The 14745-nt window shown below is 50.6% G+C and overlaps 4 protein-coding genes across 4 annotated transcripts; 2 read left to right on the top strand and 2 right to left on the bottom strand.

The window, feature by feature from the left end:
- Positions 1–863: 863 nt before the first annotated feature.
- STEHIDRAFT_123102 (MT-A70-domain-containing protein) lies at positions 864–4073 on the bottom strand. The gene is made up of 6 exons (XM_007306373.1): positions 4022–4073; positions 3380–3941; positions 2492–3035; positions 2314–2425; positions 1903–2253; positions 864–1790 (listed from the first exon to the last, which is right to left on the bottom strand). The coding sequence occupies exons 2-6, from the start codon at positions 3799–3801 to the stop codon at positions 886–888; spliced, it is 2334 nt and encodes a 777-aa protein (XP_007306435.1). The 5' UTR covers positions 3802–3941; positions 4022–4073; the 3' UTR covers positions 864–885.
- Positions 4074–4183: 110 nt separating this feature from the next.
- On the top strand, positions 4184–7184 carry STEHIDRAFT_140622 (Noc2-domain-containing protein). Its single transcript, XM_007306372.1, has 12 exons — positions 4184–4474; positions 4531–4591; positions 4652–4757; positions 4811–5043; positions 5110–5215; positions 5265–5355; positions 5412–5598; positions 5665–5778; positions 5849–6037; positions 6095–6249; positions 6320–6959; positions 7021–7184. The coding sequence occupies exons 1-12, from the start codon at positions 4251–4253 to the stop codon at positions 7081–7083; spliced, it is 2169 nt and encodes a 722-aa protein (XP_007306434.1). The 5' UTR covers positions 4184–4250; the 3' UTR covers positions 7084–7184.
- Positions 7185–9279: 2095 nt separating this feature from the next.
- STEHIDRAFT_112702 (uncharacterized protein) lies at positions 9280–10228 on the bottom strand (the record flags this gene model as incomplete). The annotated part of the gene is made up of 5 exons (XM_007306371.1): positions 9280–9306; positions 9381–9536; positions 9597–9611; positions 9692–9795; positions 10090–10228. The coding sequence occupies 5 exons, from the start codon at positions 10226–10228 to the stop codon at positions 9280–9282; spliced, it is 441 nt and encodes a 146-aa protein (XP_007306433.1).
- Positions 10229–11148: 920 nt separating this feature from the next.
- On the top strand, positions 11149–14555 carry STEHIDRAFT_148394 (actin-like ATPase domain-containing protein). The gene is made up of 22 exons (XM_007306370.1): positions 11149–11412; positions 11466–11481; positions 11550–11603; positions 11663–11790; positions 11848–11920; positions 11978–12031; positions 12085–12133; positions 12204–12348; positions 12400–12418; positions 12488–12550; positions 12618–12638; positions 12701–12799; positions 12855–12987; positions 13049–13179; positions 13249–13353; positions 13418–13558; positions 13617–13705; positions 13760–13801; positions 13866–13889; positions 13945–13967; positions 14023–14184; positions 14245–14555. The coding sequence occupies exons 1-22, from the start codon at positions 11168–11170 to the stop codon at positions 14343–14345; spliced, it is 1917 nt and encodes a 638-aa protein (XP_007306432.1). The 5' UTR covers positions 11149–11167; the 3' UTR covers positions 14346–14555.
- Positions 14556–14745: the final 190 nt, after the last annotated feature.

The raw sequence follows: 14745 nt of genomic DNA, 5'->3' as shown, positions 1-14745 counted from the left end.
ACTACAGAGGACGGGATTAAAGTGTTCTAAGGAATGATTAAAGTCCCTCTATGTTTCTGGGTGTCAAAACCACGCGAAAGAACTTACTACCCCGTTGCACGAACGTCCACTCTTCGAGTGAACAGTGATGCATAGCATGGTTCCCTGTATGATATACAAAAGGTTATAAATAAATAAAAAAGAAAGTGGGTAGCGCAGAGACGCGGTCACGTACGTTCACCGCATGAAGTGCAAAAAGACATTTGGCTGGGCAGCGAGTGGTTGGTAAGGATACTAAAGAAGAGTCGCAACAGGAAGCACACACGATGGTCAGGATGAATCTTGAACTGGGAGAGGAGCATTCCAAGGGGACTGGCAACGACGACAGCGCCACAAGAATTACAAGCCTCGTGGTGTTCTAAACATAGTCTAAAATCACGAAGTCTACGCCGTAGACGCTGGTTGAGCATCGCGATCATCCAATACGACAAGTGTTGGCAAATCTCTAGATCACAGGAAACGAGACAGTATGCGAAAACACAGAGATGCCTTAGACAAGAACAACATACTCGGAATGAAATATGAGGATTTGTCGAGAGTCTAGTATGAACCTCAACTTCAAAGAGCACGAGTTGCCCATCAGTGTGGCACGTCTATGAGATCGTACGGGGATTTATTGAGCAGGTTACCTGCGAGTTTCCCTAGGAACGAACCACAACCTCAACCAGGAAAGAATGAAGCTTCGTGGATGGCATACATATATAGGCTACATGCATTGTCCGTAGCTGATAAACAGATGGTGCGAGGTAGTCCGTCCAATGCCTGTTGCAACACTGAGTAAAAATGCACAGCAGAAGTCTCCTGGACTGACCTTCGAGATTATGTCAAAGCGACAAGTCCAGCATATTACTGGTACCCGCCGTAGGTCCCCCCGTTCCATTGTCTCTGTTGTCCATTCCCCATCTGTCCCATCCCCATACCTTGCATCCCCATCCCGCCCATCCCGCCACCCATCCTCATCCCGGACATATCACCCATTCCCTGCATCCCCATGTTCGCCATTCCTTGCATACTGCTCATATTAGCCATCCCGGCCATTCCTTGAGGCATTCCTCCGCCATTAGCACCTCTCACACCCGTGCCGCCAGCACCACCAACGCCGCCACCCGAGCCAACCCCATTACTATCATCCCACATCCCACCTTGATTGCTCTCGTCCCATTGTTGTTCGAACCCTCCATAACCACTTCCGCCACCCATCATACCACCCATACCGCCCATCCCCATGTTGCCCATCCCTTGCATGTTGCCCATACCCTGCATTCCGCTCATCCCCATATTTCCCATGTTCGGCATGCTGCCCATCGAGTTCATCCCCCCGTTTAGCATCGAGCTGCCGCCGCCACTCATGCCATCACCACCCCACATTCCATCTCCACCCAGACCCATCCCTACACCCATTCCCATACCACTCATATTGTTCATACCCCCCATGCCGCCCATTCCCGTTGCCATCATGTTCATTTGATTCTGGCCACCCATGCGCATGTTGTTCGGGTTCTTGAATCCTCCGTTTCCGCTCCCACCAACAGACCCTCCGCGTCCTCCGCCGCCACCCATCCCCATCCCCATACCAGCCATCTTCTGCATGGCGCCCATGCTTGGACTTCCAGCGAGAGGCATGTTGTTTCCGAGGGCTGGTGAAGAAGTTGATGTATTGAACGGGCCATTCGTGGAGCCTGAGTTATTGTGGGGCCCTCCGCCTCCGCCTCCACCGCGGACGGGAGATTTCGGGCGCAGAGCGTCAATCTCTGCATAGGATCAAGACAAAAGCCCCGGAACAACAAATCAGCGATATTGACAAACATCCTAGGTAGAGCGCGAAAGAGCATGGAGGGCCGGAGAAAGCGGAGGTACACTTACCAGGAGTCATAGGTACGACGGCCTTCCCTGCCGCCTGTCCACCCGCATTGACAGCCCCAGCCTTTGTGGCGATCTCTTTTACCTTAGCCTCCCAGCTGTCCCTCTCCCACTCCTCTAGCTTTCCCTCTCTATCATCGTCGCCATCCTGCCGCCGTCTCTCCTTGACGGCATCGATCCGTTGTTCTTCGCCGTCGCCTAGAACTGTCACCCAACCTCGGCGAACGCTGCGGGCTCGCCCAAAAATCTCGAGGCGGCGGACGCCGAGACAGAAGTTTTCGATTAAGGTGTACATCTCAGGAGGCTTTAGGGTCGGATCTGTTGTGTCGCCTTCCCAGATGATTACATCGGTGTCTATAAAGCCAATAAGAATGATGATTACTCGTAGAGGGACATTTCACAATGTGGACTTACCGACGTTACAATGAACAAACCAACTGTCAGAAGACCGTCGGACCGTTCCACGTATGCCTATGAGACAATGTTGCTTCGTTCTTGTCAATAAAGACGTTGTCGGTGGGTCAGTCTGTCATGAAATACTCGTAATGTCAACATTACTGTGCACAACAAACAAGTCTGGAAATGCACTTACGCCCGGCCCATGATTCGAATCTTTATTCGTCTTGATCCAACAAACATCCTCACACCTCCTGTAGCCCCATTTCCCGAGTACCTCCCTACCCCTCTCCAGCCCCTCGCCTGCACCGGAACCAACCCACAGGAACACAAAGCTTGGATCAGCAGCTAGCGAAGGTACAGGCAGTTCCTGTAGATTCTGCCACGAGAAGGAAGATGAGAATGGTGGGTCGATGAGGATGACGTCGAATTTAGAGCAGGTGGCCGTGTTGAGAATGCCGCCTGTGCCCGGGATCGTGCTCGCTGGGAGAGCAAGGGTTTTCATGGAGGGTGATTGAGAATGACCTGTCGTCAAAGAAGCAGCGAGGGTAGAAGCAACCGTAGATGGAGAAGAATGTGAGTGGAGATTTGTAGTCGCAGTGGATGGAGAGCGGGAGTGAGATATGCGGCGGGGTTGGAGAAGGGCTGCAAGGGAAGTGAGGGGTAGGTAGGATGGCGGAGTGGCGTAGTTGTTGACAGAGGCCTTCTTAAGGGCTAGAAGGCGTTGTTGCTTGGGATACCTGGGTAAATAGCGCGATATTAGTACAAGTATGGGATGATAAACAAGTCGAGACACGTTTATGAGTTATAGTAGCTAAGAGTATGAGCTATAGAGTAGAAATATGGTGTGTCTGGCATCTAAAACGGTTCAGAGGCTTAGAAATATCCAGGTATAGCGCTCGATGAAGGAATGGTTGTCTTGCTGGCATTCGTGACGAGCGAGTCCCGTGGTTCAGTAATTGAACATCGAGCGGTCATAAACGGGAGACATGCAAATCCTTGAATGGGTAGAAATAAATAGTCCAAAAACAGACACGGGGACTGAAAGAACGAAAGTAATGCAAGACATGATGAACATACGAACTCTTCGAAACGTCGCTCTGGCTCCGCACCAAGCACCCAGTCCTGGGGCCACTCTCCGCCATCCACATATCGCTGTGAATAGTCGTTTCGAATGGTCTCCTCCTCCGGTACATAGTTGGAATACCGAGAAACTCTTGCACGCTTCGCAGGGGGAAGATCTCGTCGTGGCTTATTATCAGGGACATAGGATTGGTTGAAAGTCTCCTTGGCTATGGGAGATGTTGGCGATGGAGTAGGAGACGGTTGCGGAGAAGGGATGACGGGGAGTTTCAGCAAAGGCTCATATGATCCAGTCGGTGGATTTGATAATGCTCGGAGGTTGCGTTTGTGGGTCCGTTGGGAGGTGCGGACCTGGTGAAGAAGAGCGTTATGCTGTGCTAGCAGATCGTTGGCTGAACTGAGGGACTCAGCGACCGTGGTCATGATTGTAAGCTAGTAAGTTCTGCCAACGAATCCAGGAAGTATTTGTCGTTCGTAAGGATTTGAGAAGTGAACAGCCAGTGAATGCGTCAGAGGCGACTGCCGTCAGTGTTCGTTCTGTTAGTCCAGCACGAACTTGAAATCTAATTGGATAAAAGTGACACAACATATTAACAAAACTCAGACAGCGAGTAATTCATCAAACGCAGCGTTAGTTTCTTACCCTTATAACAAGAGTTGTAGGTGTCCAGAGGGTGTGGGCCACAAAAGCCAAGAGTGTGGAGAGCCTCGAGGCGTTCGAGTCCAAGTGCTGTACGCGTCTCGGTCCTCTACGGCCCGCTCGATCGCGCGCGTCCAAATTTGTAGTTGCCGTTTTCGGGCGGCTTTTTCTCTGCACCAGCTTGTGGCACATCTTCTTCTTTGGAACCTACCACTTCCATATCCTCATAACTATGGCCAAGAAAGGCGCAAAGGCTACGCGCAAGTTTGCTGCCAGCGGTCAACTGAAAAAGCAAATCCAGGCCAGACACAAGCACCAACAGCTCAAGAAGAATATCGAGAGGAGGAAGGGCGGAAAGGCTGGTCGTGGCGCTTCAGGTTACGGGAAGGGAAGGGGAGAAGATGGTGAGGAAGATGATGGTGATGAAGACAGGGACGCCAAAGGAAAGAGTAAAAAGTGCGCACAATTTGCCTCTCCGCCGTCTAACTACTTCATGAAGTTCTGTGGCCCAGGGCGAAAATGTCTGTGGACGACATTCTTGGAGGTAGTTTTATGGCCGAAGATGATGACGAGGTACGTCTATTACGTTGAGAGATACATAATCAGTGATGAGAACCCAGACATAACTTTTAGGAAGGAGGCATTGACTCCGACTCCGAGATGGACGAGGCCGAAGATGAGGAAGGTGAAGAGGATGACGATGACGACCAGTCGTTCGCCTCGGTCGATGCACTTGACGGTAACATGCTCTTCTCCTGCTCTGCACTCATTGCGCTAAAAGAACTTGTACAGAGGATGGCGCCACACATTTGGACGAACTGTCAAAACTGGCCGAGAAGGACCCAGAGTTTTACAAGTATCTTCAGGAAAATGACCGCGAACTTCTAGACTTTGATCCAAATGCAGTTGATCAAGACTCCGACGAGGAAGCTGAGGGAGAAGATGCTGATATGGACGTAGAGGAGGATAAGGCACCAGTGTTGACGAGCCAAATCCTGAAAAAGTGGCAAAAGGCGTTGCTTGAGGTCAGTCTATACAAACTTGCGGATATATAACTTTCTTCTGACATGGGACCTTACTTGTCTTAATAGCAACGGTCATTGCGTGCCCTGCGAAAACTCCTCATCGCATTCCGAGCTGCTGCTCACATGAATGAAGAGGATCAAGTTCTCGCATGGACGATTGACTCCGCGTCAGGTGTGTTTAGTCCTGATGGTCATCTACATACCCGCTGACGGTCCCGTAGTTTATAGCAAGCTCATCACTACTGCTCTACGTTATACACCTATAATCTTGTCCCACCACGTTCCCTACAAAACATTACCAAATGGCAAGATGTAAGCACATCGACTACTGGATTTCGTTCTGATGCTCATACGGCCATTTTCTACAGGAAAGCGCCAGCCCAAAGCCACAAACTCAAAACCCTCCAAAAGCTCATTCTCTCCTACTTTCACAATGTCATGCACGTTATCTCCCAGCTTTCAGAGCCTGAAATGGTCAAGCTAGCGGTCACGGAATCCTCCAAACTCTTGCCGTATGTCGTCAGTAGTCGGAAGACGGTCAAGCTGTACTTGAGGGTACGTGTCTATGGCGGACATCCATACCGTACTTCGGTGTTGACTTTTATCGCGGTTGTGTTTTAGTCATGCTTGGAGCTTTGGTCGACAGCGGAAGATACTGTGAGGATCGCTGCTTTCCTCGCTATCCGAAAACTTGCGTCTGCTACGGACGAGTCCATCCTCGATATGGTCCTCAAGGTACGCTCTCCGATTCTCCGGTTTACAACTTCTTGACCGCAGTGATTTCCTAACTATCCCGAATTTGCAGAGTACATACTTGACCCTCATCCGCTCATCAAAGTCGACTGGTCCTCACACACTACCGAGCATCAACCTCATGAAAAATTCCGCGTCTGAGATATTCTGCATGGACCATGGCGCAGCATATCAACACGCATTTGGGTACATCAGGCAGTTGGCCATTCATCTAAGAAATAGCATGAAGATCAAGTCGAAGGTATGTCCCTCTTCATCTTCTCTGAAGAGTTTGCCTCGACTGACTGTGCTGCTATAGGAATCTTTCAAGCAAGTGTACAACTGGCAATTCGTCCACAGTATCGACTTCTGGGCGCATGTCCTTGCACGGGCTTGTGATGTGCAGTCACTTACGGAGAGCCCTCTCAAGCCCCTGATCTATCCTTTGGTTCAGGTGGCCACCGGTGCCATCAGGTTCGATGCCTTCGCGTCTCTATGTTTCCATTTGAAACAATGTGCTTACTTCTTCACATGATCTTAACAGGCTCATGTCGAATTCCCGCTGCTATCCCTTCCACTTCCACCTCCTCCGTTCCCTGATACACCTCTCTTCGCACACAAACACCTATATTCCGCTTGCTCCGCACCTCCTCCCCATATTGACTTCGCTCCTCGCGCCTTCCTCCACAAAACTCAAGTCATCGACCCTCCGTCCATTACCTTTTGAAACCACCATCCGAGCGCCTCAACAATACATCCACACAAAAGTGTATCATGAAGGATTGGCAGACGAAGCAACTTTCCTCTTAGCCGAATGGCTCTGTTGTCCAGCCGTAGGCGGAAGTGTCGCCTTCCCGGAGGTCGTGGTACCGCTCACGGTCGTCTTGCGTAAAGCATTGAAGGTATCTCGGAATATGTCGTCTGCCGGAGGTCCAGGCGGTAAGGGCAAGAAGGGGGGGAACGCGAAGGAGGCGGGTATCGTGAAGGGGTTGGTGGAAAGGATAGAAGAGAACGCGAAGTGGGTGGAGAAGAAGAGGGAGGGAGTATCTTTTGCGCCGAATCAGACAGGTGAGGTGGAGGGGTGGGAAAGGGATTTGAGGGAGAAGATCGGCGAGGGGCCATTAGGGAAGTATTTGAAGGTGTTGACCAAGGCGAGAGAGAAGAGGGCGAAGTTGATTGAGAAGGTGCGTTGTCTTCTAGGAAGTCAAGCGGGTCTCCGTACTGATTCGCTGTTTCTCCGTCTAGGCGAGAGAGGGAGAGGACGAGATACTCAACGAGTCGAACGACGACGAAGACGAGGAGGAGTAATCGCTATCAGCCACTGCACTGGCTCGGCGTAGATCGCACGTTTGCTCGTTTTAGATCAGGGGTTAGAACGTCTCAACGGTCCGAGTCAGTACTTCCGTTCCGGTCTTCATTGTATGAAATGCTCCGTTATCCGAGGCTATCACCTTCTGTCCTTCCCTCGTTTTCAATGCTGCATCCTTTGCCACGCCACGATGTTCAATGATCTTCCATGAACGAGCTAATCTCCGTGGTTGACCTCGGAAAGTCTGATAGGCAGTCGTTGTCCCATACAGCTGTTGTGCATACTCGGTCCCTGCTGTTTTGTCCTCCGTTGGTGATATCACTCCTCATCCTCGGTCTACGAGCCAAAACTTGGTCCGAGACCTCACTCGCATCGAAGCGACATTCCCATATTCTTGGGAGACGCTGGTGCATTCCGTCCATGATTGTGTGAAACACGGTCTGTAGGCGCGGGTACGCTTTGCTTGGAAAGAAGTTCTTCTTTCTTAACGCCCGCGGACGGACATAAACACCTCACGAGCGCATCGACGGTTGACGGGTACCTTTTCCAAGATACTCATGGAGGTCGCAGATGGCCTCACGTGTGGTACTGGTATCACGGTTTCTTGTTGTGGAAGCGACGTTTCGCACATGCCGTACCTAGAGCGCAACACTGAGCAAAGTGCAGTGAAGTGGTCCAGACTATTCGCTTCCGAGATTAATCGGTGTGGGTTCACGGTATAGTGAGACCGTTCTAACATCGCTGTCAGAGTACTGGGACGGTATCTGTTTCATGGCCTTCTCATGATCGCGGGAGGGTTGTAATGCTATTCTGACAAACAACAGTCGGGATGAGCCATACCGCATTCATCTCCGTCGTCATTCCTGACACTGATACTCCCTAACGCGGAACAAAGGATGACGTTCGCATTTAGGCTGATTATAGCGTGATATGGTTTCGTGTCCTGTCCACGCCGGTCAACAAAGAAGGCGAGGCGCCAGAGGACGAGGCCCCAGTCGCCTTTTCCTACTTTCCGGGCGATCTGCGTTCAGACTCTGTACCGCCGGCAACCCACAGTCAGTATTGACCATGCATGGACGTCGGCGCCGAACCGTGGCCCCGAGGATGAGAATTCCTGTAGACGATTGGATTCGAGGAATACAAATGGGAAAGAGGTAAGTTCAGGAAGAAGTAGGAGAAGATCATGATGATCATGAGAGCGAATACACATATGTAAGGGTGTCACTTCCGCAATCGCGCCATAGTCGGGCCATAGCGGATCGTCGTAAGGGTCCGACCAGTTAAAATAGGATGGTGAGGTTTGCTGAGAGCCGTGCAATCCGATGACGAGGACCTGACTATGTGCCGCTATCCCGTCTGGTATACTATGGCGGCCATGTTGTTAACGTGAGAGCGGCACACTTAGCCTCCTGGGACTAGGATCACGCCCTATACAAGCAAGTGGCCCAATCTTACGGTTTCCAGGGATCTTTGCCACGCCGAAGCACTCATTTCTCCGCCACCCGTGACATAGGGTTCTTGTGTTGCATACATATCAATCAGTTTGTTCGGGAACGCCCTGCGCTACCATATTTCTAGTCATCTCATCGCGCTGAAACAACCCTTGACAAGATGTAGAAGGGAGGCTCGGGGCGCTCTCGATGTTTGATGCTGCGGGTGGCACTAGAAAGATGTGTCGGAGTTCGAAACCTTGCTCACTCATCCGGCGTCGGCTATTGAGTCCGTCGCAAGTCGCTCCACCCATCCACCCATCGCGCTCTCCTGTATACACCACTGCCTCCGTGGGATACGGTGATGATCCCCTCTTTCTGCCGTCATGTCACTCCCGAAAAGCGCTGAAATACTCAGGAAGACATAGGAGCTTTCTTCTGTCCGTCAGGCACTGGCACGGCTGCAGTTCGAGGGCCTCCTGCTGTCGAACTCTGAGTTGCTGGTGCATGCTATCTGTCTCAAATTTCTACATCTCTCTGGACGTTTCATCATGGATGTCAAGTTATGCTCATTTGCAGATCCAGCAAGCATCCATGTCCCCTTTCGTGACGACCAATATTCATACACTCTGAAGAATCGGGATATTTCTTCTCGTCTATTATAGGTTGAGACCTAGGCTGCCACATTTTCAACAGGAACATGGCAAAGATCATCGACCATTTTATATCACTTGCTAAATATTGTGCTTGTGTGACCTATGTGTCTTACCAGGCGTCTCCTGTCTCCTGATGCTATATATGTATCATGGACCTTCATGATCATCATCACAGCGCATCGCATCGATGGACGTGATGAGATTACTCACTTCATCGGACTCTTTCGCGCAACGCCTTCGGACCAGGCACTCTGCGACAGTTGCCTGATACATCCCCAAAAAGAATGAACTTCGACAACATCTGGAGCTATGGGCTAGCACCAAGTCTTCCGAGTCGGCAACGTGGAAGCTCTGCACCATGTGAACCTTCGCAATGTCTGGTCATCTCTATGTCGCATTTCGGAAGAGCTCGATGGTCCCACTCACGTACGGCATCATTTCCTGTTCGACCCGCGTCGAAGTAGGTAGCACATGCACGCAGGTGCTCTCTACTCGAGATCCTCGGCTACCTGTTGGCGCACCTGGTCGATATATACAACCGTGTCCAATCGATTGTGAAACATGACGTCCCGTTCTGAGATACCACGAGGGATGTTGGTCTCTGTCATACCATCTATGAGGCATCCTGCATTAACTCACATGAAGTACACGGTCTACCATGACACCTGTATGCATGCGAGTCGGTCGTGTGCACCCTTCTGGTCTATCGTCTAGAACTGGCGCACTCTGCCTGACAACGTGCCTACATATTTCTAGCCTGACGCCACTCAGAAGGCCTTCTTGATACTTTACGCTCAATCACCCGTAGGCTCAACATACGATCACTCAGACTACTTAGTCACTCGAAGAGCATCCGACTCTCATGCATTTGATCTGGAGCGCTACGGAACCTGCTCTTGCGTGAGTATCTGTTACTAACCGTGTGCTGTTAAACGACCAGGTGCCCAGACCCCATCGCCGTCTCCGTCTACTCCTTCAGCTGCCGTTGGATCTCCACGATCCTCAAGAACCTCCACGACAAGCTTCATACGGCCGTCACGGCCTTCAAGCGATTTCATGTGTCTTCGAGTTGTTCTCTCACGGCTTGGCTGACTGCTGGGTTTTACTTGTACTGGTTTCGAGAGGCCTTAATATAATATAGCTCGAGACCATGATGGAAGATGCTCATTTTCTGTGATGTCGTGATGACCCTCGCGATATCATGTCACATACCAGCCTGGCCACTATTGTTGTCTGTATAAGCATTGTCATTAGTGGAAAGAAGTCCTACAAACACTCGTCGCGGTTGACCTTTTCATGATTATCTTTTGGAGTTTGTATACGATGGTGGAGGTCAGTTAGTAAATTTACGGCTCTCTGAATTTGCCTGAGAGTGGTGAAATTACTCATTGAAGTATTTGTTGCGTGTTTACATCTGGGCTGCTTGTACTTGTCGGGTTGCAAAAATCGGCCCAAAATAACAATTTTCTGGTTTAGATGTCGACAGCATTGATTTGAGGTCGAGACTCAATTTATTGAGTGTCCACCAAGTCGTCCCTCTGAATTATCTCGAAGTCGCCGTGAATCCTGACTTGGCAATGCGTGCCACGTGTTGTGGTAATGAGCGCTAGCGCTACGCGCTAATTGACAGGCGATGAAATCAACAGTCACGATGCTGTGCGCGTTTTGGGCGGCCTTTGCCCCTTCACACCTCTTTCCCCAACAATATCTGCTCTGTTTCCCTCGATTCCTGGCTAGCTGACGAAGACGAAATGGCTTCTTGTTGTGGGACTTCGAAGACCCAGGTTCAGGATCGTAATCGCGCGGAGGTGAACTTGAGCCCGAGCACACCCACATCCCAACAACCTACTCCCCATCCTGGCGCATACATTCCAGAATCGAAACATTCGTACCAGACTTCTTCAATAACGTACCCGCCTAATGTATACCCACATAATTCTCTCAATGGACACCAGTCGCCCCCGCCTTCGTCATTCAAGTCGACCTCACCTCCCCCGATGCTTCCGCAATTCAATTCATTTGGTGGAGACGCCCAGCCTCAGCCTTTGTTAGATACCTCTGCAATGTCGCCACCTTTCCAGGACAATCTTCTCCGACCAAGTGCGACCTATCCTGGAAGTACAGGTTCTAGATCCACCATGTATAACCCACAAGCCATCTCGGTCATGCCGTCTTCGAATGTAGGGTTTAACCCACCATTATCCGACGAGGGGAAGATGTCTATTTCCATCGATTTCGGTACATGAGTTTCTCTCTCACACTTAACCCCCATCGGCTCATTATCGTTGCAGGCACAACCTTTTCCGGTGTGGTGAGGACTTGGGAGCAGTGCAGATCCGCATATTGAAGTCGAGAAGCTAATGATGTGGTCTGATCCAGGCCTATGGCTCATCCCGGATAGCGGGTGGTCAAGTGCAACAGATCCTACACTGGGTAAGTTGATAATCACTCTTTCCTGTATAGAAATGATGTGTTCTCATGATATGTTTCAGCCGGGCTCTCTTGAGACTTTCCGAAAGGTTCCGACGACCCTGCTGTACGATGATAAGGGCCAAGTGCTTGCCTGGGGATTGGAGGCAAAGAATGCGAGTCCTTTCCCAGGGGCGGTGAAGTGTGAATGGTTCGTTTCAATTCATATAGTGAAACTTGCGTCAGAAGAGTGAGTGAGCATCTTCAGGTTCAAGCTCTTTCTCGAGCCACACGCTTTGCGGGATGAGTCTACCATCGACCCACGTTTGCCTCAATTACCGGTGAGTTGGTTCTCCATGCGGAACAAGAAAAATATTCAGTTTGACGCGTGCGTGTAGGTCGGCAAACGGCCGGTGGACCTCATTATCGACTTCTTGTACTGCATGTGGGAAGTAGGTCGCGATACGATGTTCAATTAAGATTTCCATTCTAATCTTTCGAGCAGTACGCGAAAGAACAGATCCATCGAGAGATTGGTGCCGTCGCTGACCTCGGCGAGTAACATTTACACTTCTCATCCTTCTTCCACAATTAACATCGCCGTGTCCTGAATCGTATCTGTAGACTCCGCGGACGTGTGGCTGACTGTCCCTGCGGCATGGGATGCTAAAGGGTGTGAGCTCATGAGAGAAGCTGCGATCACTGCCGGTCTCGTCCACTCTAGTCGTGCAGGGGATAGGGATTGGCGCGATCGATTGCGGATTATCACGTACGTCTCCCCCGCATCTCCATCGATTCCGCTCTCTAAAGTGTAGGATAGAGAGCCCGAGGCAGCCGCGGTATGTTTGCATGATGCATCATCCACTAGCTTGACCAAAAATCCTGACAAGGGACATTTTCCGTTCCAGGTACACTGTGCACACCTTACAAATCTGCACAAATTGAAACCGTCACAAACGTTCATGATCTGCGTATGGGCACTTTCTGTGCTTCTCTATGAGCGTTTGAACCTTTGATAACCATCTGTTCGTTTTCCAGGATGCCGGAGGTGGTACAGTCGTACGGCTCCATTCCATATTGCCTCATGGACCGCCACAGGGATCTAACTATCTGTTCTCTAGGATCTTGCCATTTATAAAATTCTTGGGCAAATGACCAATCTTGAGATTGCCGAAATGTGCGCTCGTAGTGGCTCCAACTGTGGATCACTATTCCTGGACGTACGTAGTGGTTTCTTCGCAAAGGCTAAAGTATGCGTTACTTATTGTGTTATAGTTAAGATTTCGGGAGCTGGTAAAAACCCTTCTGGCTGACCACCCAGCACATTTGGATGCTGCGAGTCTGGCGTTTTTCATGCATAATTTTAGCGAGACGGACAAGCTCGCGTACAAAGGCGAACGTGATGATAGTACGCCACATTTGATATCGTAGTGTTCGGATGAAGTTTGAACTTACACTCGACCTTTCAGAAACATTCTTCTCGTTCACATGCTTTAACACCGAGGACCCAGACGATCCGAGTGTTGGTTTGATCAATGGTGAACTCTCCATTCCGGGCAACCTCTTACGCCGTGAGGTTTTCGACCCGGTCGTCAACCAGGTGAGTTCTAGTGACTTACCATCTGTCTATCATTCCGTCATTTTCTCAATACAGCTGTGATCATGTTAGGTTCTCGAGCTGATCGAGGAGCAGACGAAGAGAGTCGAGCGGATCGATGCGCTGCTCTTGGTGGGAGGCTTCTCTGGTAGCGAGTATCTATTCCGCCGGGTGGAGGTAACACACGCCCTGTCACCTCTCACGGAGACTCGCCTGTTGACGTCGATCTGCACGGAAATAGGAACATTTTGGACCGAGGATAAAGGTCATCGCTCGCCCGTCCGATGCCGATACAGCCACACTCCGAGGGGCTGCACAATACGGACTTGCGAAGAGGCCTCTTGTTTCCAGTGTTGTGGCTCCACGGTCTTATATCATGAAAGTGAGAGTTTTCTTCCCCGTGAGCTTCTATTGGCCGTGTCAGCACTGATACGCCACAGGTCAAGCTGCCAGCTGAACAAGAGGACCTCATGAAGCGACCTGCCTATATCACACAGAACAACGCTGGGATCCCCATATGCGAGAATCGGTGGGTTGGTCCGAACGAGTTTTCTCATCCCACGTCATTCATGTCCAAAAACAGGTTGCAGTACCTCGTAGCGAAAGGAGCGATCTTGAGGAAGGGGTAAGTGCTGTGCCTTGCACCGCCAGTGGCGCCCATTCATTGATCTGCTTCTCTTCGGCCTCAGACAAAAAGTCAGGACCAAATTCTGGTTCGTTCTTTTCTTAGTTCGTGTGTGAGCCTGTCTCTGAAACGGATCTTTACAGCAAGTATTCTCAGAGCCCTCAAGGTATCCGCATTCTATCGGCTAAGTAGAGAGCTCGTCCTAATTTAGTTTACTGCAGATCGCATCTTCGTGGCCACGCTGTATACGTCAGAGAGTGACAAACTCTTCAGATACACTGACGAGGGTGAAACAGTCGAACTGTGCAAGTGGACGGTCGATATCTCGTCCTTGCCCTCTTTCCAGGAGAACGCCGGTATAAGGCCCAACGGCTTTTATACAGGTATGTCCGAATCATTCCCTCGAGATGCTCCGATAGTGTGTGGCGCTAAGACCGAGTCAGACTTCGAACTTGGGTTGGAACTTGATTCCGCGGAAGTGAGAGGTATCTTGTTGTATGAAGGGACCGAGTGGGGTCGAGTAGTGTTCGACTTCCTTACCTGACGGGTCTTTCCGCCTCTCTTTTCTTCTTCTTGGCTTTTTGCATGGGCAGATGCTTTTGTCCTCTTGGATATGTGATCCACTCGAGATGGTACGGTGATATCACCCATTTCAGAGCCTTCATTTCAGGATAATCTCGGACAGTTGCGAACGATGCAGCAATCGTGCAGCCGAATCGGAACTGTATATAGACGTAGTTGGACATGTCGGTGCGGGTAAGGCTAGGACCGCTGAGGACGGAACGCAATCGTGGCGTGCAATTGCGGTGGGTGTGCGGTGCAATATGGGTGGGAAGTGCCGGGTCGGGAATACGCATGGCTGTTCCGCGTTCCGTCATGCCTGCCTCCGTGTTTGTCTTGCGAGCGGAGTTGTGACGGGACAGCTCTACGGTTCTCGAGAATTT

Source organism: Stereum hirsutum (assembly GCF_000264905.1).
Source record: "Stereum hirsutum FP-91666 SS1 unplaced genomic scaffold STEHIscaffold_11, whole genome shotgun sequence".
NCBI classification, from domain to species: Eukaryota; Fungi; Basidiomycota; class Agaricomycetes; order Russulales; family Stereaceae; genus Stereum; species Stereum hirsutum.
The sequence above is the reverse complement of the archived record's forward strand: the minus strand, read 5'-3'. Positions and strand labels throughout refer to the sequence as shown.

What these genes read in the sequence shown, in the direction of transcription:
- STEHIDRAFT_140622 (XM_007306372.1), top strand. Translation starts at nt 4,251, where the DNA reads ATGGCCAAGAAAGGCGCAAAGGCTACGCGCAAGTTTGCTGCCAGCGGT. An exon ending in GACGATTGACTCCGCGTCAG is followed by an intron (nt 5,216 to 5,264) that starts GTGTGTTTAGTC and finishes ACGGTCCCGTAG; the next exon opens with TTTATAGCAAGCTCATCACT. An exon ending in ACATTACCAAATGGCAAGAT is followed by an intron (nt 5,356 to 5,411) that starts GTAAGCACATCG and finishes CATTTTCTACAG; the next exon opens with GAAAGCGCCAGCCCAAAGCC.
- STEHIDRAFT_123102 (XM_007306373.1), bottom strand. Translation starts at nt 3,801, where the DNA reads ATGACCACGGTCGCTGAGTCCCTCAGTTCAGCCAACGATCTGCTAGCA. An exon ending in CCAGAGCGACGTTTCGAAGA is followed by an intron (nt 3,036 to 3,379) that starts GTTCGTATGTTC and finishes CTATTTACCCAG; the next exon opens with GTATCCCAAGCAACAACGCC. An exon ending in CGTCGTACCTATGACTCCTG is followed by an intron (nt 1,791 to 1,902) that starts GTAAGTGTACCT and finishes GATCCTATGCAG; the next exon opens with AGATTGACGCTCTGCGCCCG.
- STEHIDRAFT_148394 (XM_007306370.1), top strand. Translation starts at nt 11,168, where the DNA reads ATGCTTCCGCAATTCAATTCATTTGGTGGAGACGCCCAGCCTCAGCCT. An exon ending in ATGCCGGAGGTGGTACAGTC is followed by an intron (nt 12,639 to 12,700) that starts GTACGGCTCCAT and finishes TCTGTTCTCTAG; the next exon opens with GATCTTGCCATTTATAAAAT. An exon ending in ATCTATTCCGCCGGGTGGAG is followed by an intron (nt 13,354 to 13,417) that starts GTAACACACGCC and finishes GCACGGAAATAG; the next exon opens with GAACATTTTGGACCGAGGAT.